This window comes from Haliotis rufescens, unplaced genomic scaffold (assembly GCF_023055435.1).
Source record: "Haliotis rufescens isolate VD_foot unplaced genomic scaffold, xgHalRufe1.0.p SCAF_7, whole genome shotgun sequence".
Lineage (NCBI taxonomy): Eukaryota > Metazoa > Mollusca > Gastropoda > Lepetellida > Haliotidae > Haliotis > Haliotis rufescens.
Genome location: NW_025964361.1, coordinates 3813171 through 3836225, shown reverse-complemented (window position 1 = coordinate 3836225; position 23055 = coordinate 3813171). Strand labels below are relative to the sequence as shown.

Here is a 23055-nt window from a genome sequence, read left to right as displayed (position 1 = left end):
CTCTGGTCTTGTGCTGAATACCCACTGTGACGAAAACCTTGATGCTATGCATCATGAAGGAAATAAGATGACAATGCATTGGCACATATTAGCAGAGTTCCCCAAATTATAGTTATAATAACTAAACTATTTAAGGAAAGGTGTGGAGGTCTTACATACAAGAAGAAATGTCCTCTATGACAGTGAACCTTAAGTTGAAAATTTGCATACATGCGCTGAAATTAAAGTTTCTAAGCCTGAAGCTATTAACTCGGCTTATGTACGGAAAATGATCAGAAAAGGAAAGAATATTCCCTAAGATGTTTGTTTTTGTCATATTCATAAGTATTTACTTCTAATTACCAGTTGGTGTATGAAGCATTTGTTTTGTAGACTGTTTTATTTATTTATTTTTTAAACCAGGGTCCTGTGTGTACAGCTTATCGTGTCACAAACAATTGAAATAGACACATTTCTTGTGCTAGAATTCCATTTTTTTCTGAGGATTTTCTAGGGTATTACGAAAGATCATCTCTAGTACTACAATGCTTGGCATCATGGTTTTAAATTGAAGATTGATGCTAAAGGTGATTATGAATTTCTGATCCTAATATTGAATACATATATGTATCATAGAATATTTTTTGAAACTGATTTGAATAAATTTACTGCCTGTAAAAGTACTTGTGCACTTCTCTTACGTTACTTGATGAAATAATCATTACGACACTTGTTTAATTACATACCTTGGAATAAGATGCGGAAGTGGTATTCTAGCCATATACTATCACAAAGGTATGTGTCTCATATTGCTGTTTGACTTTATAATTTACTTTTAGACAAGTAGAGTTGTCACTTAATGAGTCTTAACTGCCGGGAAAACAACGTATACATCAATGTTTGGTGGTAGTTAAAACGAATTGGTTATTCAATGGTGATGTCTTTGATACGGTTTATATAATTGTGTTTTGGACCTCAGGTTTGCAGTTTTTCGGTAACTGTCAGCTTAGTCAGGGTTTGATAAAGTTTGTAATGTTTTGGTTAAATCTAATTTTCAGTGTATGCCTTCTTTCGCCCAGCAGTTTAAGTCGCGATAGTGCCATCATTCTATGGTTCGACTACCAGATTCGCCCTGATTTTGATGTATTGTTTGTCAGCATCATACCTGTACTCGTGGGTTTCACCCGGGTGATAAACGTGAGACCTGCGTCATTTCAGCTAATTTCACCTATACCGTGCTACTATGGGTAAAATACCCCAAACCACCCTAGTGTCCACATTTAAATGCCTTACACTGTCAATAAACCCATGAATAACTCAGCCCACCAATAAAAGTTTTCTAAACACGACATTCAAGGAAGCAAGCCGGGTATTAACGATGACGAAGGTCAAGGGTAACGTGCCCTGCGGTATAGTTTAGTTACACAAACGATTTCTTAAATGACCGCCCTTTGTGGCCATCTTCTTCCACATCATTAAAACAGTGTTTGCATAAATTGCCATCATCAGAGCTCTAGGTCATCAGGTTCACAACAATATATGGAAGTTTTAAATTATCCAGGTCGCTATAAATATAAAAATGAGGATAATTATAATGTGAGTGGAACGTATCAGTCTAAAATATCTGTTTGTTGCATGGTGTATTTCTTAGCCCCGATTATTATTGTTATAACTGTACATAACTTTTCCGTGTTTAGATTTTTTTTCTGGGATTGGTATTTCCAATTGAATGTTGTTTGTTTGTTGTTTGTTGTTTAAAACTGCCCTCAGCAATATTCCAGCTATATGACGGAGGTCTGTAAATAATCGATCCTGGACCAGACAATCCAGTGATTGACATCATAAGCATCAATCCACGCAATTGGGATACGATGACATGCATCAATCAAGTCAGCGAGCCTGACCACCCGATCCCGTTAGTCGCCTCTTATGGTAAGCACGAGTTGCTGGAGACCTATTCCACCTCTGATCTTCCCGGGTCTCCAATTGAATTTAACAGTATATACTAAAATAAGGTGGTTAGTGAGTGAGGGTTTTCTTGCGCTTGGCGCGCTTGTTCAAGATAAAGCTAAGCCGCCAAATTCATTCTTTAATATACAGCCATATATAAGTGTTTACGGTTTCCCATAACTATACAGCATCATTAATTATTGTGATCGTAATTATTTAAAACTAGTAAAGTTTAAGAGTACAAATATCGTTCTAGAGTTCTAAATTTATGCGACATTTTATTGATGACATCGTACAATGCTATGACTTTAGCGGATGAGGTTATAATCCAGTTGCGTCAAAACTTGCTTCGCTACTCCGATTCGCCTATGTTCTAAGTCATACGCTGCATGTCCTTACATTGGAATTAGGTCTGATTTTCTTGCTGATATTTGACAAGATAAACGATCTTGATCAAACGAATATACATACATCTATGTACAGCTACTCCAGTAGGTTATCATACAATATCAGTCACAATACCTTAAGTTTCCATATTCATAAGAAATCTCTGCTAAACGTCGAGTTGATTGTACGATTCCGACTTTATCATGAGCATGTGTTTATGAATCACTATCTAATAGTAAGGATATTATGTGTTCGGTAACGCTTCGCAAAAGACTTAGAGGATTTGCACTGTTTGTAGTCAGCTAAATGTATTCATTGGGTTTATCATAATTCCGTGTTCAAAATAGTCTTTCGCCATATTATCTGAATATCAATCTTGACATTTATCTAAACACAAACGTACGGAAGGTGGATAAATTGCTTTTGAGTTGTACAATATAGTGTAAACAAGAATAAGCAGCTTCACGCCTCTCAAATTAATAATACTAGACGAAACCTCAATTAAACACTTAATTTAATTATGGATGTCAACTTCTTTATTATGAGGAACACAACGTTTCGGGGTATATGCTTACTCAGGTGTATGAATGATATGAGACAGAGAGCATATATATGTACATGTAAGAACAACAAAAGTAATAAGATAACTAAAGGTGGAAACTTAACAAATGAAGTCAACAGATAATAGGCGATGATAGGCGATAAGCAATAGACAATGGAAGACAACACTTTACAGTAATTAGCGCTGATAGTTATGGAGATCGATACGGCGATGGAAGCGTTACGGTATGGGAGGGAATTTATGGTAATGGAAAATCTGAACTTGGGATCGTTAATGGGAATCTCCATACTCATGTTATTTGTGTATATTTGTGTATAACTTTACCAGACCAGTGGTCATTCCATTCATTCAGCAACATCGTGTTTTATGTGTTAAAACAAGACAATGCCCGTGCCCATATACAGATCCTTTCTCTATCAATCAGAGGAACCAAGTTCCCGTACCTTTCTCCGAAAGAGCATGCATGGGATATCATTATGGGGAAAGTAAGGGAACGTTACCGTATATAGGGAATGTGTGTGACCTTGAACACGCCCTTATTCACCAACATGACCATTCCACACATCAACACGCTTGTGAGAAGCATGAGATGTCTGTGTACAGCTGAGATCCCAGCTAATGGTGCCTTCACGCGAGTCAGACATGTTGGTGTAGCTACCCTTATCTTCACAAATAATTTCCCCAGACTGTAACAATATTAATGACAGTCACCGTACAGGGGGTGAGTTTGCGTTTGCAACGTGCTGTTAGATTCTGATGTTCTGTATACATAAATATTACATATGGAAATCTTGTTCTTGTATTCTTTTTGTTACAATTTGCTTAACTTTTTTGGTTCAGTATATGTGAATATCAGCCAGTGAACAAGTTCACATTTTAATCTCAGAATTACGAGATGCAAGTTGATTCAGTGACTTTTGTGAAATTTAGTGAATATGAACCATGTGAAAACTGTATATTCTTTGAAGAACTGAGCTGTATGTAGACAATAGGGTTCTACTGAAAGGATAATGTAGATGTCACACTCTAGGATAGGCTCTATACTCCTTTTTTTGTAGGAATCTTTATGCGTCATTGGAATTTATTCGTGAAATACAAAGTTTCAGTCTATGTTCAGAATATTAATATAATACAGTATGCACATTACTTGATATATCTTAACTTTTTCACATTACTGATGCATCACTTATAATTTACTGGCACTTCTGAGTTTACGTTGATCCAAGTAATTCAGAATATCGTTTCGTTTGAGAAACTAGCAATTTTAGTTTGCATGTCGACGCGAATGTGTAGACGGTTGAAAGCCGGTTAGTTTTTGAACATCTCATGTTTTTTATAAAGGAAATTGCTTCGTAACAAATCAAACGGTAACGGGGTTTCACTATTCAATATTTTTACGAAGCATATTCACTGTACGATAACTAATGATAAATAATCACGAAACAATAAAACAATGTTAAGGATCGGATGTCTTCAAATCGAATCTGTCAACAGATTTATGTTTTCTAAAATAAGAGGACCTTTCTGGCGTAAGTTCAGTTGTTTGTAAAAGTGTAACGAGCTACAATATATAGACGGCCCTCTTCACAGGTAAAGTAAAACTCAGAGAAGGATAAATATGCATACCATCAACCTCTGTCAGGGCTACACATATAGTTGAGCATTGATATTGATATCATCAAAAGGAAACAAAAAGATGGCCATTTATGTGTATTCTTTATTCGAAAGAAGGAAATAATATATCAAGTAAAAAACCATGAAGTATAAAACACACTCATTCGTCAAATGTTTTTAGTAGTAATGGCCGGTGGCAACACCGCCGAATCCGACGTTTCCACCATGAGTTTTGGATCCGAATTGGCCGACTCCAAGCCCAGCAACACCGTGTCCGGCAGCGAAAGGTCCGGCGAGACTGTGTCCAGCTACACCGTGTCCGGTAGCAAAAGGTCCGGCGAGACTGTGTCCAGCTACACCATGTCCGGTAGCGAAAGGTCCGTTCGATCCGTGTCCAGCAGTGCCATGTCCTACAAGACCAGCCCCATGTCCCACGTTCTGACCGTAGCCGTAGTTGTTGTTGTAGGGGTTGTAGCCGTAGCCATGTCCCTGACCAGCAACACCATGTCCGGCTGCGAGAGGTCCTGCGAGTCCGTGTCCGTTGTGTCCATGGAGTCCATTTCCAACAAGACCAGCTCCATGTTCGACGTTTGTACCGTAGCCGTAGCCATGTCCCTGACCAGCAACACCGTGGCCACCGACTGCGAGGGGTCCTACGAGGCCGTGTCCGGCCTGTCCAAGGAGTCCATTTCCTACAAGACCAACTCCATTCCCAACTCCGTTGTAAGAGTTGTAGCCGTGTCCCTTTCCAGCAACGCCGTTACCAGCAACAAAGGGTCCATGTCCTGCGAATGAACCAGCATGACCAACGAAAGGTCCCTGTCCAACAAGACCAGCTCCATGTCCGGTGACGAAGGGACCAGTAACACCGACTCCGCCAACGCCTTTACCGTAGCCGTAGTTGTTGTTGTAGGGGTTGTAGCCGTAGCCGTATCCATTACCAACAACACCATGTCCACCATTGACGGAACCGTGTCCAGCAACGCCATGTCCACCAATGAAGGGGCCGTGTCCAGCAACACCGTGTCCTCCAACGAGTGGACCGTGTCCATCAAAGGAACCAGCATGGCCGACAAAAGGTCCCTGTCCTACAAGACCAGATCCATGTCCGGCGACGAAGGGACCAGCAACACCTTTACCGTAGCCGTAGTTGTTGTAGCCTTTAGGGTTGTAGCCGTAGCCATGACCCTTACCACCAAAACCAACGTTGCCAACAACGCCTCCATTGTTGAAACCAAGACCGAAGGGCCTACCCACGAGGGAGTTACCGCTGAGGGGTACCTGGGCAATGGCGGAACAGACCAGCATGGACAACGCAGCGACGACGACCTGAGGAAAAGCACATTAGCCAAATGAAACAAATGCATACGGCAAAGGAACTGATAAACATTAACATTCACGTTAAAAAAGAACGAATTGAAACTGAAGTCATAATAGGTCCAAATAAATTTCCAAACTTGAAAAAAGAAACATACCAAACTTTATTATGTTCTTTCTGAATCCCTATTATGTGTGCATTGTGTTCACTCTTCTAACAAGGCAAAGTATTGAAATATTTATTCCAGTGGTCCATTACAATCTCCGCGAATGTTTTCTTGTGCTAAAAATCCTTGGATCAACAATACATACATGTGACATTACTGTATCAATGACACTTGCAGGTGCATTAATATGTGACCTTGATATGCCAAGCCTGCTTACATACGACGGTTCGAGTCTACTCGAATAATAACTACTTTTGCTTTATTTAAGTTGAAATCAAACATTCTAACACAAAGTCCGGTACGATTATTTCCCTAATCAGGAACAAATGAGTAACTACATGTATGTATAAATGTATGTATAGTTACATGTGGACTTGAAGTGGTTTGATATACAGTGCTGCAGAATGCTTATTTATCCAAATGTTTCTTTGTTTCTAGCAAAGTTAAGTGATTTTGTGCATTAATGAAGGACATCTGCTTGTAAGTATTTATGATGGTGAAACATAAATGACATCAACTTTGACTAACAGAAATATAAAATAAACAGTGCTAATCTTTCATCCAATATAATATATGTTTCTGATGAAGTAATGCATAGCCAGGAAATGTGTTACCTTCATTCTTGTAGCAGCTGCAGAGTTGATGATCACCAGAGCAGGATGATGTTGCTGGTGTTAGAGACAGGAGGCACGGCTCTTATAAAGGAACTTCTCCGGCTGTTAAAATTAGCATATTATTTTGAAGAGCGTATGCGAAATACAAATACGCCCCATGATCTCCATCGTAAACTTTAACGAAGGGTCACATGACCATTGGGACTGTTGTAAAACGTCATTACCTCATCACAGTCGAATTATCTATTGTCATTGCCTCGGGGTCACACGTTTTTAGCATTCTGAGCTTTCGTTTGAGGAAGAGTATACTTTTTTTCTCATTTGGTAAATGTTTTTGTTTTTTAAGATATGTCAAAATAATACGTTCGTTTCTATTGTAATAAGGTACATATAACTGCTGTAAGCATATACTACATGTATTGGCAATGTTAACATCTACCGTTATTAATTCCTCAAACAATTTGTTAATGAATAAAAGGGATATGTCTTAAATATCTAAGTTTGTGTTGAATTTGTATAAGATGAATTTGTTTTTAACATTCCAAACACTGATTAATTCCGCAAAGAACTACTTAATGATATACTACTTGAGGATAACATCTACAAATCATTATGAAAGTTATCTGATGTGTTCAATGTGAGTGAGCCTAAGACTTTGGCAATTTCAATACGTTCATGAAGTTAACATAAGTACAAACATTTTGTAATATATTTACCTTGGGTCATCGACTTGCTGACACAAAGGTCTTTTCATAGATTTTAGCATTGCAAGTCGAAAGTCTAAAATATCTAATAAATTTCATTCCAAGATTTCAAAGGTTTCCGAACATTTTAACTTTAAAATTGACATTTCCATTTGGCCAAAGAGAGCCTTTATCTTACCTCGCCCTTAAGTTTTTGTATTTCGCTAGGTTAATATGTCAAAGTGTCGAGCAATATAGGCAGCGTACATCAGGCTCATATACAAAATATTAATTAGTTTAATTGCTACTTTTGGGGACCTTTGAACAATTGTCATAGAAATAGGAGCCTAAATTAGATATTTTAACATTTTACTGATTTTAAACATATTCAGATATTGGATCGTCCATAACATGCAAGTTAAAGGAAACAAGGGATAAGTAATTTGAATATGTCTGATAATTTTCATACCAAGATACCATGACGTTCATATGTTTTCCATGCGTGTTGATATTTGATATTCGTATTCTCTCCTACGGATGTGATCAATTATTTAGTGTGTTATCAGAAAAAAAATGGCGCCATATTAATTGAATATTAATCTTTTGATAAATCTAAAGACGTCGACGCACGTACGGAACGCGTTATTAACACGTTCTTGGGTAATTTGCGTTTGAGCTGTAGTGTATCCTATAGTGTATAAAACATGTAAGAAGCCTCAATTAAATAGTTTATATATTTTGATCTATGACATTGAACAATTTCTCCTACGGTAAAAATGATGTTTTTATTTGCATTGCATATGAGTAACACGTCGTTCTAGACATTATAGCAAACATAAATTGTCAATGACAGAATAACCAGCCCAAGATTTTCTGCCGAAACAGATTCCACTTGGCGCAAATAGCTGTGGAAATTATGTGAATGGACCACTGAAAATCAGTGATGACACCAGGTAGCACCCGCCTTTCACACAATTTGCATAAGAAAGTAAGTATTTATTGCCTGACGCAGCACAGCAGTACTCCTGCCATGCGACGTCAGCCTGTAAACAAACCAGACAATCAAGTGATCGATGAACCAGAAAATCCAGTAACACGAGAGTACAAATACAAGCCTTTTCATAACCATACGGTATCTGTGTTAAAAGCAGAGTTCATTTTATGATGTCGACTGTGTCATAAGCATGTGTATTTGAATCGCTATCAAAAAGTGTGTTTAAATAAAAAAAGTGAGCGAATCCTGACCCATTGGTGGCACCCGTCACAAACACATGCAAAGGCGATTCAAATGTTCACACAAAAGCACGGATACACATTGTGCAAGTTAAAATAGGGAATTGTATCGGACATCATCTGTTTCACTGCAGCGTCAAAGGACTACTATTATTTTGGAATCCATACTGCATGTCAACAGCTTGAAATATGCACATCAGATGTAAAACGATAATTGTGTATTATACCAATTTGGAGAAACAGATGACAGAACTCAAACCCAAAATCATCTTCAACTGGAACTGGAACACAAGTTTATCAGTTGGCATTGCATGTATAAACATGTAGGGTGTTATGTTGGGTCTTTCATGGTGTAATCTGTATATATACTGAGCCAAATAGGGTTGGCAACATACATATATTTGAGCATACACTGAAACAATATATGACAAAGTGCAATATTGATCTGTAAGTTAGCAACTTCAGAATTCGGATCACCCGTCACTAATGTGTCAAAGGACTACCGTATTCGACTTAATAAGCGCCTACGCTATTTGCTAATATATTGGCTAATGGGGCAATCCCAATTAGCACCGCTTCCGATCGATGAATGTACGCAAGACTTATTTATGCGCTTTTAATTTGCACTTGTGTGTAAAATGCACCCTTAATTAATGGCAATTAAATTCTGGAAAAAATATATCTGTCGTACTTAAACATTTCAGGCTGTCAGCATAAACCACGAAATTTATCTTTCAACTTTTTTTTTCACCAAAATATTATTCTAATAAGAGCCTCCTATTTCTAATTTTGAGAGAGCCCTGGACGCTTATTACGTCCAATACGGTATTTAGGAATCAATAACATATTAACAGCTTGTCAACAGCTTGTCAACAGCTTGTCAACAGCATGCTTATGAGTGATGTAAAAGGACAACCTCGTGCAGTACAACAGGAGAGAAACACATGACCAACGAATCTCAAACATCCAACCATTTTCAGATGGAATTGGAACAAATACTTATCAGTTAGTGATGCATGTAGGTACATGTATGTTGTTGTGTTGGGTCGTCAGACTGGGAGAATGTTGATTTTTTAATTGAAGAACTCCACTTCGGTTATCACTGAACAAAACTGAACAAAGGGACTAAATGAACTAACACTGAACAAGGCAACAACTGAACAAAGAGAACAACTGAACACTGAACGAAGGGAACAACTGACCTAACACTGAACATAGAGAACAACTGAACTAATACTGAACAAAAGGATCAACTGAACAAACACTGATTGATGGTGTCTAAAACTGAAACACACAAGAAATGGTTATTCGATGGTCATGTATTTGATACGGTATAATAGTTGTGTTTTGGACCTTTTTTTATAGTGTTTCCGCCACTGGTTTCAGCCTCGTTGCGTACAAGATGCACGATTAAGTTTACATTCTTCAGTGAGCTTCGTGAACTGCTTTACGAATTTGTGAACTTTGCATGTGTATTCTATAATGTACTGAGATGTATTAGACAATAAGGTTCTACTAAAAGGGAATATGCAGATGTCACACTCCAGGAAACTTAAGTCTGTATGTTTTGTTGATAGGTAATACTACCTTTATACATTATTGAATTTCATTAATTTTGTGAAAGTTTGAGAATATGTTTAGAACATAAATCGACGAAAAGAACGCATTATGAATATTCCATATTTCTATTACTACAAATCTCCTTTTTTTTGCATATGTGATGGATCAATAATATTTTATTGGCAAGTATGTGTGTACACGTTGTTTGTTTGCATGAAACTTCGCTCTTTGAGTTGATATGTCGATGCCAATGTATATAAGTGGGAGCTGGTTAGTCCGGAAATATTGCTTTCATGACAATTAGTGTTTAGAACATCAACAGTTTTCATCAGGAAATGGTTACAAAACGGAATGGTATAAGGGTTTCACTATTTAATGTTGATCGTATGCTTACTCACTGTATAAATATTCATTGAGCTGTCACAATTTAGAGAACACGTTCTTAAACTAATAGAACAAAAACAACTTGTTGATTGAAGGGACGACACTGTTCAGATAATGCCTGAACGTATGTGCATTCTGTGGTGAAGTAAGCGGTATTTAGACACTGAGGTTCTATTGAAACTGTATATGTAGATGTCACATTCTAAGAAAGGTTGTGTGTCTTTATACATCATTGCAATTCATTCCATGAATACTTGGTTTGGGTTTACGTTTAGAATATGAATTAAAACATACTTATTAAATTATTATGTGTTCGTTATTTGTGTTTTAAACATATTTTATTGACATTGAAAAGTCAAATGGATTGGGCGAAACTTTTCCAACTTACCAACGTCCTTGTCATAAACATATATGCAGACAACAATCAATACTATACATGTTTAACATTGAAATAATTAGCCTGCATACAAAATGCACTACTTCCATGGAAAAAAGATAAGATTAATAATTAATAGAACTACATCAATGTTTGCTGTGATTAATGTTGTGTACATGTACCAGTTATCTGGTAAGAGGTTGTAAATGTTAAGACGACAATTATGTGAAATACGAGGTCTTTATAAGTATAAACTATTGTAAATAAATTGTTAATCTTATCCCTTATTGTTGACATCATACATGCTTGCATATTTTTAAATGTAAATATTTTATGTATTGATTACCATTGAATATCACAATAAAGAATCATATGTTTCAAGAATTCAAATCCAAGTGATAAAATATGATATGATATTTAAGTTTCCTCCTTTGTTATCTTATAACTTTTGTTGTTCTTACAGGTACAAATATATGTTCTCATATCATTTATTTACCTGATGAAGGAGTAGGTATATACTCATATATAACGTTGTGTTCCTCCTAATAAAGAAGTTGACATCCATAAATTCTCTTTCTCGTGTGTATCACTTCTAAATGCCTTTCAAATGCTTGATAAAATATTTTTATATTGTGAAGTTCTACTGGCATTATATATAAGATATTCGAAAAGAAAGTGATGGCCTTTGACCCAGGTAGATTTTCTAAGGCTATGACAAGAAAGAAAATGGACTTTATCCCACTTCATTCTTTAAGGGTTTGTTTTAGACAACATACACTGTGCATGTATAATTATAAGAATGTATTACATCTACACAAAAAAAGTTTGATAGATTTGGTTATGGTAAAACAATAAATCACATTATCGTAGAAATAGGAGCCAAAACACAGACATGATATCTTTTCTGACAATCTGAATTTGTCATCTGCCTTGAAGAATAACGTATATTTACTGTTCTATCCACAGATAAGAGAAACAAAGAGGGGTGTGTGTAACAAATCTTGTTTAACACTAAGATGGATGGATGGATGGATAGATAGTCATAGTAAAATCTAACATATTGTGACGTCACGGTAAGGCGCATCACGTTGTGGGAGCTTGCATACCACGCATACAGAAATGAAATAGCAGGAAACAGGACAATAATTGTATAAATTAATTCAAATATTTAGGGCCATCCAATTTTTGGTTTGAAAGTATTAACAAAATAACTTTGCTTTATGTTTCTGAGTGCATCATTTTCACATTTGTAAAACGCAAATATCACAAAATTTGGTGCTTTATTCCCGCACGTTGAATGTGTTGACTGATCGGGATACAGTGAATATATAGGGACAGTGTAATGACAAAAAATGTCTTTTAAATTAATTGCACAACACCTTGATGGCATGCTGCTGGTTAACATGCGTATGGTTGCGCTTTGCATTGCCCGCCATTCCGCCTGAAGAGCTACCCCAAGCTGGACAACGTTAACGTTGGCGGGTGCTATGTCCCTGGCATACACTCTTCGCCCGAGAACATCCCACAGAAGCTCTATTGGGGCATTGCCATCTTGCAGTTCCAAAGATCTGCCAATAACGCTAGCGAATTGAACGACGGGATAATATATCGCTTGCCAGCCACATTCACAATAACTATACCAGTTCGCCTAATTAGTTTTAAAGCCCCCCACCCCCTGAAATTACCCCCCACCCCCTCCCTTCTGTTGCAGCTTGTTGAGTTGGCATGTCGACGTGAATGTATATCTGAGAGCCGGTTAGTCCAGAAATCTTGCATTCGTGTTGATTAGTGTTTGGAACATCTCTCTTCCAATATTCAATATTGATCGCAAGTATATTCACTGTACGCATATTCATTGAGTTGTCGAAAGTTATGACCGTATCCTTAAAATAATAGGACAAAACAACTTGTTAGTTAAAAGGGAGACAGTGTTAAGTAAAAGTCACATAACGATAAAAATATATATCGACCTTTGTCAGAGCTACATAATATCGAAAGGAAACTATAAGATGGTTATCAATGTGTATTCTTTATTTGAGAGAATGAAACAATATATCAAGTAAGAAACCAGGAAGTAAAAAACACTTTCATTCACCAGATATCATTATCAAATGTCTTTAGTAGTAATGGCCGGTGGCAACACCGCCGAATCCGACATTTCCGTTTCCAACTCTGGATCCGAATTGGCCGACTCCAAGCCCAGCAACACCGTGTCCGGCAGCGAAAGGTCCGGCCAGACTGTGTCCAGCTACACCGTGTCCGGTAGCGAAAGGTCCGGTGAGACTGTGTCCAGCAACACCGTGTCCGGCAGCAAAGGGTCCGGTTAATCCTTGTCCAGCAACACCATGTCCGGTGTATCCATGGCCTCCATTTCCAACAAGACCAGCTCCATGTCCGACGTTTGTGCCGTAGCCGTAGCCATGTCCCTGACCAGCAACACCGTGGCCACCGACTGCGAGGGGTCCTGCGAGTCCGTGTCCGGCCTGTCCAAGGAGTCCATTTCCTACAAGACCAACTCCATTCCCAACTCCGTTGTAGGAGTTGTAGCCGTGTCCCTTTCCAGCGATGCCGTTACCAGCAACAAAGGGTCCATGTCCTGCGAATGAACCAGCATGACCGACGAAAGGACCCTGTCCAACAAGACCAGCTCCATGTCCGTTGACGAAGGAACCAGCAACACCGACTCCGCCAACGCCTTTACCGTAGCCGTAGTTGTTGTTGTAGGGGTTGTAGCCGTAGCCGTATCCATTACCAGCAACACCATGTCCACCATTGACGGTACCGTGTCCAGCAACGCCTTGTCCAACAATACCGTGTCCTCCAACGACTGGGCCGTGTCCATCAAAGGAACCAGCATGGCCGACAAAAGGTCCCTGTCCTACAAGACCAGATCCATGTCCGGCGATGAAGGGACCAGCAACACCTTTACCGTAGCCGTAGTTGTTATAGCCTTTAGGGTTGTAGCCGTAGCCATGACCCTTACCACCAAAACCAACGTTGCCAACAACGCCTCCATTGTTGAAACCAAGACCGAAGGGCCTACCAACGAGGGAGTTACCGCTGAGGGGTACCTGGGCAATGGCGGAACAGACCAGCATGGACAACGCAGCGACGACGACCTGAGGAAAAACACATTGGCCAAATGAGACAAATGCAAAACGGCAAAGGGACTGATAACCATGTACATTCACGTTAAAAAAGAACGAATTGAAACTGAAGTCATAATAGGTTCAAATAAATTTCCAAACTTGAAAAAAGAAACATACCAAACTTTATGTTCACATGTAGTACACTGAATCCCTATAATGTGTGCATTGTGTTCACTCTTCTAACAAAGGCAAAGTATTGAAATATTTATTCCAGTGGTCCATTACAATCACCGCGAATGTTTTCTTGTGCTAAAAATCCTTGGATCAACAATACATACATATGACTTTACTGTATCAATGACACTTGCATGTGCATTAATATTTGACCTTGATATGCCAAGCCTGCTTACATATGACGGTTCGAGTCTAATCGAATAATAACTACTTTTGCTTTATTTAAGTTAAAAACATCCTAACACAGTCCGGTACGATTATTTCCCTAATCAGGAACAAATGAGTAACTATGTATAAATGTATGTATAGTTACATGTGGACTTGAAGTGGTTTGATATACAGTGCTACAGAATGCTTATTTATCCAAGTGATTCTTTGTTTTTACCGAAGTTAAGTGATATCGTGCATTAATGAAGGACATCTGCTTGTAAGTATATATCATGGTGAAACATAAATGACATCAACTTTGACTAACAGAAATATAAGATATACAGTGCTAAACTTTCATCAAATATAATATATGTTCTGATGAAGTAATGCATAGCCAGGAAATGCGTTACCTTCATTCTTGTAGCAGCTGCAGAGTTGATGATCACCAGAGCAGGATGATGTTGCTGGTGTTAGAGACAGGAGGCACGGCTCTTATAAAGGAACTTCTCCGGCTGTTAAAATTAGCATATTATTTGAAGGGAGTATGCGAAATACAAATACTCCCCAGGATCTCCATCGTAAACTTAAACAAAGGGTCACATGACCATTGGGACTGTTGTAAAACGGCATTACCTCATCACAGTCGAATTATCTATTGTCATTGCCTCGGGGTCTCACGTTTATAGTAGTGTGAGCTTTCATTTGAGGAAGGTTATGTTTTTTTCTCATTTGTTAGATGTTATTTTTTCTGAAGATATGTCAAAATAATACGTACGTTTCTTTTGTAACAAAGTGCATATAACTGCTATAAGCATATTCTACATGTATTGGCAATGTTATCATCTAGCATTGTTAATTCCTCAAACACTTTGTTTATGAATAAAAGGGATATATTTTAAATATCCAAGTTTGTGTTGCATTTGTATAAGACGAATTTGCTTTTAACATTTAACACTGATTAATTCCGTAAAGAACTTAAAAGTCTACTTAATGATATTCTACTTATGTTTGGAAAGGTCTCAGTTTGGAGGAAAACATTTACAAATCATTATGAAAGTTCTTTGATGTGTTCAATGTCAGTGAGACTATGACTTTGGCAACGTTCATGAAGTTATCACAAGTACAAACATTTAGTAAAATATTTACCTTGGGTCATTGACTTGCTGACACTCTTGAATTTCGAACAAAAAAAATGTCTTTCCATTGATTTTAGCATTGAAAGTCGAAAGTCTAAAATATCTAAAAGATTTCATTCCAAGATTTCAATTTTTTTCGTGTATTGTAACTTTAAAATTGATATTGCCAATTGGCCAAAGAGAGCCTTTATCTTACCTCGCCCTTTAAGTTTTTTTTATTTCGCTAGGTTCATATGTCAAAGTGTCGGGGAATGTAGGCAGCGTACTTCATGCGTATATAAAATTGTCTTAATTACTAATAGTTAAACTGCTACGTCTGGGGACCTTCAAACAATTGTCATAGAAATGGGAACCAAAGTTAGATATTTTGACATTGTACTGATTTTACACACATGTAGATATTGGATCGTCCATAACATGCAAGTTAAAGGAAACAAGGGAAAAGTAATTTGAATATGTCTGACAATTTTCATACCAAGATACCATGACGTTCATATGTTTTCCATGCGTGTTGATATTTAATATTTGTGTTCTCTCTTACGGTTGTGATCAAATATTTTGTGTGTTATCAGATAAATAATATCGCCATATATTGAATATTAATCTTTTGATCAATCTAAACACGCACGTACGGAACGCGTTATTAACACATTCTTGGGTAATTTGCGTTTGAGCTGTAATGTATCCTATAGTGTATAAAACATGTAAGAAGCCTCCCTGATTTCATTTTAACAATATTTGGCCAGAACCTCCAATTTATCAGTTTATTTATTTTGATCTATGACATTGAACAATAACTACGGAAAAATGATGATTTTATTTACATTGCATATGAATTACACGTCGTTCTACACATTATAGCAAATATAAATTGTCAATGAACGAGAATAACCAGCCCAAGATCTTCTGCCGAAAGAAGATTCCACTTGGCGTAAAGGGCAAATAATTGTGGAAATTAGGTGAATGGACCACTGAAAATCAGTGATGACACCAGGTAGCACCCGCCTTTCACACAATTTGCATAAGAAAGTAAATATTTATTGCCTGACGCAGCACAGCAATACTCCTGCCATGCGATGCCAGCCTGTAAACAAACCAGACAATCAAGTGATCGATGAACCAGAAAATCCAGTACCACGAGTGTACAAATACAAGCCTTTTCATTACCGTACGGTATCTGTGTTAAAAGCAGAGTCCATTTTATGATGTCGACTGTGTCATAAGAATGTGCATTTGAATCGCTATCAAAAAGTGTGTTTAAATAAAAAAGTCAGCGAATCTTGACCCATTGGTGGCACCCGTCACAAACACATGCAAGGGCGATTCAAATATTCACACAAAAACATGGATGCACATTGTGCAAGTTAAAATAGGGAATTGTATCGGACATCATCTGTTTCACTGAAGCGTCAAAGGACTAATAGTATTTTGGAATCCATACTGCATGTCAACAGCTTGAAATATGCTGATAAGTTGTAAAACGATAATTGTGTATTATACCACATTGGAGAAACAGATGACATAACCCAAAATCATCTTCAGCTTGAACTGGAACACAAGCTTATCAGTTGGTATTGCATGTATAAACATGGGATGTTATGTTGTGTCTTTCATAGTGTAATCTGTATATACACTGAACCAAATAGGTTTAGCAAAATACAGATATTTGAGAATACACTGAAACAATATATGACAAAGTGCAATATTTATTTTGTAAGTTAGCAACAGCATATTGTAGACCCTGTCACATACAAAAACTTCAGAATTCGGATCACCCGTCACTAATGTGTCAAAGGACTACCGTATTCGACTTAATAAGCGCTCTGCTCTAATACGCGCCCATGGCGATATTTGGCAATATATTGGCTAATGAACAATCCCAATTAGCATCCCTTCCGATTGATAAATGTACACAAGACGTATTTATGCGCGTATAATACGCACTCGTGTGTTATATGCACCCTTAATTAATGGCAATAAAATTCTGGAAAAAATATATCTGTCGTACATAAACATTTCAGGCTGTCAGCATAAACCACGAAATTTATCTTTCAACTCTGATTTTTTCACCAAAAAAATATTCTAAGAGCCCCCTATTTCTAATTTTGTGAGCGCCCTGGGCGCTTATTACGTCGTATACGGTATTTGGGAATCAACAACATGTTAACAGCTTGTCAACAGCATGCTTATGAGTTATGTAAAAGGACAACCTCGTGAAGTACAACAGGAGAGAAACACATGACCAACGAATCTCAAACATCCAACCATTTTCAGATGGAATTGGAACAAATACTTATCAGTTAGTGCTGCATGTAGGTACATGTAGGTTGTTGTGTTGGGTCGTCAGACTGGGAGAATGTTGATTTTTTAATTGCAGAATTCCAAGCAAGATGCAAGATTAAGTTAACATTTTTCAGTAAGCTTCGTGAACTGCTTTACGAATTTGCACCATGTGAACATTGCATATGTATTCTATAATGAACTGAGCTGTATTAGACAATAAGGTTCCACTAAAAGGGAATATGCAGATGTCACACTCCAGGAAACTTTAGTCTGTATGTTTTGCTGATAGGTAATACTATCTTTATATATTATTCGAATTCATTAATTTTGTGAAAGTTTGAGATTATGCTTAGAACATAAATCGACGAACATAATGCTTTATGAATATTCTATATTTTTATTATTACAAGTCTCTTTTCTTTTGGCATATGTGATGGATCAATAATATTTTACTGGCATTTATGTGTACACGTTGTTTGTGTGCATGAAACTTCGCTCTTTGTGTTGACATGTCAATGCCAATGTATATAAGTGGAAGCTGGTTAGTCCGGAAATATTGCTTTCATGACAATTAGTGTTTGGAACATCAACAGTTTTTATAAAAGAAATGGTTACACAACGAAATGGTATAAGGGTTTCACTATTCAATATTGATCGCAAGCATATTCACTGTATAAATATTCATTGAGCTGTCACACATAAGGGAATATGTTCTTAAGATAATAGAACCAAAACAATTTGTTGATTGAAGGGACGACACTGTTCAGATATTGCCTGAACGTATGTGCATTCTGTGGTGAAGTAAGCGGTATTTAGACACTGAGGTTCTACTGAAATTGTATATGTCGATGTCACATTCTAGGATAGGTTGTGTGCTTTGTTGACAGGTGTCCTTATACATCATTGGAATTCATTCGATGAATTCTTGGTTTGAGAATATGAATAAAAACAATACTGATTAAATTATTATGTGTTCGTTATTTGTGTTTTAAACATATTTTATTGACATTAAAAAGTCAAATGGATTGGGCAAAAATTTTCCAACTTAACAACGTCCTTGTCATGAACATATATACGGACAGCACACAGTAGTATACATATTTAACATTGAAATAGATAACCTGCATACAAAATGCAATACTTCCAAGGAAAAGGTAACATCAATAATTAATAAAATTACATCAATGTTTGCTGTGATTAATGCTGTGTACCAGTCATCTGGTAAGAGGTTGTAAATGTTAAGACGACAATTATGTAAAATACGATGTGTTTATAAGTATAAATTACAGAAAATAAATTGTTAACCTATCCCTTTGTTGGCATCATATATTTTTAAATATAAATATTTCCTGAATTATTGGCATTGAATTTCACAATAAATAATTATATGCTTCGGTAATTCAACTCCAGGTTATAAAATATGATATGATATGTTAAGTTTCCTCCTTTAATATCTTATAATTTTTGTTTTTATATAGATACATATATATGATCTCACAGCATTTATTTACCTGATGAAGGAGTAGGAATATTCTCGTATATAACGTTGTGTTCCTCATGATAAAGAAGTTGACATCCATACATTCTCTTTCTCACGTGTATCACTTCTAAATGCCTTTCAAACACTTGATAAAACATTGTTATATTGTGAAGTTCTGTTGGCATTATACTAGTATATAAGATATTCGAGAAGAAAGTGATGGCCTTTGACCCAGTTAGATTTTCTAAGGCCATGACAAGAAAGAAAATGGACTTTATCCCACTTCACTCTTTAAGGATTATTTTTATGTCTCCATGTTAATATGTCAAAGTATCGAGCAATAGACAACATACACTATGCATGTATAAGAATGTATTACATCTACATATCATAGTTTAATTGATTTGGTTACGGTAAAACATTAAATCAGATTATCGTAGAAATGAGAGCCAAAACACAGAAATGATATCTTTTCTGACAATCTGAATTTGTCATCTGCCTTGAAGGAACGAGACTAAAGTAAATTTAGTCCTCTATCCACAGATAAGAAGAAACAAAGAGGTGTGTGTGTAAAGATTCCTGTTTCACACTAAGATAGATAGATAGATAGATAGATAGATAGATAGATAGATAGTAAAATATAACATATTGTGACGCCACAGTAACGTTGTGTGTGTGTGTGTGGGGGGGGGGGGGGGGGGGGGGGCGTACATACCATGCATGCAGAAAAAAGAAATAAGTATTATAGTAGCAGGAAACTTGACAATAATTGTATAAATAAATTCAAAAATTTAGAGTCATTTAATTTTGGTTTGAAAGTTTTAATAGAATTTATTGCATCATTTTCACATTTGTAAAACAGAAATATCCCCAAATTTGGTGCTTTATTCCCGGCACGTTGAATGTGTTGACTGAGTGCAATGCAGTGAATATATTGGGAAAGTGTAATGACAACAAATCTCTGTAAAATTCATTTTAGACGTGTAGATCCATATCTGGTCTGTCCACCTTGATGGCATGCTGCTGGTTAACGTGCGTATGGTTGCCCTTTGTTTTTTCTGCCATTCCGCCTGAAGAGCTACCGAAAGCTGGACAATGTTAACGTTGGCGGATGCTATGTCCCTGACATACACTCTTCGCCCGAGAACATCCCACAGAAGCTCTATTGGGGACATGTCGGCCGGGGCACGATGTGCTCAGGCATTGCCATCTTGCAGTTCCAAAGATTTGCCAATAACGCTAGCGAATTGAACAACGACGGGATAATATATCGCTTGCCAGCCACATTCACAATAACTATACCAGTTTGCCTGATCAGTTTTATAGCCCCCCCCCCCCCCCCTGAAATTACCCCCCACCCCCCTCCCTTCTGTCGCAGCTTGTTGAGTTGGCATGTCGACGTGAATGTATATCTGAGAGCCGGTTTGTCCAGAAATCTTGCATTCATGTTGATTAGTGTTTGGAACATCTCTCTTCCAATATTCAATATTGATCGCAAGTATATTCACTGTACGCATATTCATTGAGTTGTCGAAAGTTATAACCGTATCCTCAAAATAATAGGACAAAACAACTTGTTAGTTAAAAGGGAGACAGTGTTAAGTAAAAGTCACATAACGATAAAAATATATATCGACCTTTGTCAGAGCTACATAATATCGAAAGGAAACTATAAGATGGTTATCAGTGTGTATTCTTTATTTGAGAGAATGAAACAATATATCAAATAAGAAACCAGGAAGTAAAAAACACTTTCATTCACCAGATATCATTATCAAATGTCTTTAGTAGTAATGGCCGGTGGCAACACCGCCGAATCCGACATTTCCGTTTCCAACTCTGGATCCGAATTGGCCGACTCCAAGCCCAGCAACACCGTGTCCGGCAGCGAAAGGTCCGGCCAGACTGTGTCCAGCTACACCGTGTCCGGTAGCGAAAGGTCCGGTGAGACTGTGTCCAGCAACACCGTGTCCGGCAGCAAAGGGTCCGGTGAATCCTTGTCCAGCAACACCATGTCCGGTGTATCCATGGCCTCCATTTCCAACAAGACCAGCTCCATGTCCGACGTTTGTGCCGTAGCCGTAGCCATGTCCCTGACCAGCAACACCGTGGCCACCGACTGCGAGGGGTCCTGCGAGTCCGTGTCCGGCCTGTCCAAGGAGACCATTTCCTACAAGACCAACTCCATTCCCAACTCCGTTGTAGGAGTTGTAGCCGTGTCCCTTTCCAGCGATGCCGTTACCAGCAACAAAGGGCCCATGTCCTGCGAATGAACCAGCATGACCGACGAAAGGACCCTGTCCAACAAGACCAGCTCCATGTCCGTTGACGAAGGAACCAGTAACACCGACTCCGCCAACGCCTTTACCGTAGCCGTAGTTGTTGTTGTAGGGGTTGTAGCCGTAGCCGTATCCATTACCAGCAACACCATGTCCACCATTGACGGTACCGTGTCCAGCAACGCCTTGTCCAACAATACCGTGTCCTCTAACGACTGGGCCGTGTCCATCAAAGGAACCAGCATGGCCGACAAAAGGTCCCTGTCCTACAAGACCAGATCCATGTCCGGCGATGAAGGGACCAGCAACACCTTTACCGTAGCCGTAGTTGTTGTAGCCTTTAGGGTTGTAGCCGTAGCCATGACCCTTACCACCAAAACCAACGTTGCCAACAACGCCTCCATTGTTGAAACCAAGACCGAAGGGCCTACCCACGAGGGAGTTACCGCTGAGGGGTACCTGGGCAATTGCGGAACAGACCAGCATGGACAACGCAGCGACGACGACCTGAGGAAAAAAAACATTGGCCAAATGAGACAAATGCAAAACGACAGAGGGACTGATAAACATGTACAAAAAAGAACAAAACTAAAAAATATCGAAATAAATTTCAGCTATCTTGAAGAAGAAAAGTAGCAAACTTTATATTCACATGTACGTTCACTGACTCCTACTAATGATGGTACTGAAAAGGGCACAGTATTGATTTATTTTTCCAGTGGTCCATTACGACCTCAGTGAATGTCTCTACGTACTCACACACTTAGTACAATAGTGCATCGACATTATATAACTATATCAATGACACTGACATTGTGGAACGTGATTCTTGATTAATCTGAACAATAATGTATGTGCCAGATACGTGGAATATTTGACCTTGATATGCCCAGACGGATCGATCTTACTCGACTCAAAAGTACTTTTGCATTATTCTAGCCAAAGTTGCAATCAAACATTATAAGACTAAATCTGGTAAGATATTTTGTTAATCGTTATTAGGTAAAGAGAATAATAATGGTGAAACATTACCAACATCAAGTTTGATTCACAGAAATATATAAAATAAGGCTAATCTTCCATCAAAAGTATATATATATATATATATATATATATATATATATATATATATATATATATATATATATATATATATATATATATATATATATATATATATATATATTGTTCTGATAAAGTAATACATCACCACAAAATGAGTTAAAATACCTTCATTTTTGCAGCTGCAGAGACAGTTGAGGATGATCAGAGCCTGAAGAAGATGCTGATGCTAGGGACAGGAGACACGGCCCTTATAAAGCAACTTCTCCAGCTGTTAAATTAGCATATTGTTTGAAGAGAGTATGCAAAATACGCACACTCCCCAGGACACTCCATCGTAAACTTTCATGAAAGGTCACATGGTCATTTAGACTGTTGTGAAACGTCATCACCTCATCAGTCTATTTATCTATTCATACTGCCTCGGGGTCACAAGTTGCTATTATTCATAGTTTTCTTTTAAGGAGAAGTACGTTTTCTCTTCATTATTAAAGCGGGGTTGTTTTTTTTCTGAAA

The 23055-nt window shown here is 37.7% G+C and overlaps 3 protein-coding genes across 3 annotated transcripts; all 3 read right to left on the bottom strand.

Annotated features, from left to right (window-relative positions):
- Window positions 1–4615: 4615 nt before the first annotated feature.
- On the bottom strand, window positions 4616–6636 carry LOC124139672 (glycine-rich cell wall structural protein 1.8-like). Its single transcript, XM_046506936.2, has 2 exons — window positions 6591–6636; window positions 4616–5821 (listed from the first exon to the last, which is right to left on the bottom strand). The coding sequence occupies exons 1-2, from the start codon at window positions 6594–6596 to the stop codon at window positions 4670–4672; spliced, it is 1158 nt and encodes a 385-aa protein (XP_046362892.2). The 5' UTR covers window positions 6597–6636; the 3' UTR covers window positions 4616–4669.
- A 6307-nt stretch (window positions 6637–12943) lies between these two features.
- LOC124139673 (glycine-rich cell wall structural protein 1-like) lies at window positions 12944–14715 on the bottom strand. The gene is made up of 2 exons (XM_046506937.2): window positions 14710–14715; window positions 12944–13945 (listed from the first exon to the last, which is right to left on the bottom strand). The coding sequence occupies exons 1-2, from the start codon at window positions 14713–14715 to the stop codon at window positions 12944–12946; spliced, it is 1008 nt and encodes a 335-aa protein (XP_046362893.2).
- Window positions 14716–20890: 6175 nt separating this feature from the next.
- LOC124139674 (glycine-rich protein DOT1-like) lies at window positions 20891–22756 on the bottom strand. Its single transcript, XM_046506938.2, has 2 exons — window positions 22708–22756; window positions 20891–21984 (listed from the first exon to the last, which is right to left on the bottom strand). Exons 1-2 carry the CDS (start codon window positions 22711–22713, stop codon window positions 20983–20985), a joined length of 1008 nt encoding a protein of 335 aa, XP_046362894.2. The 5' UTR covers window positions 22714–22756; the 3' UTR covers window positions 20891–20982.
- Between the last annotated feature and the right edge of the window lie 299 nt (window positions 22757–23055).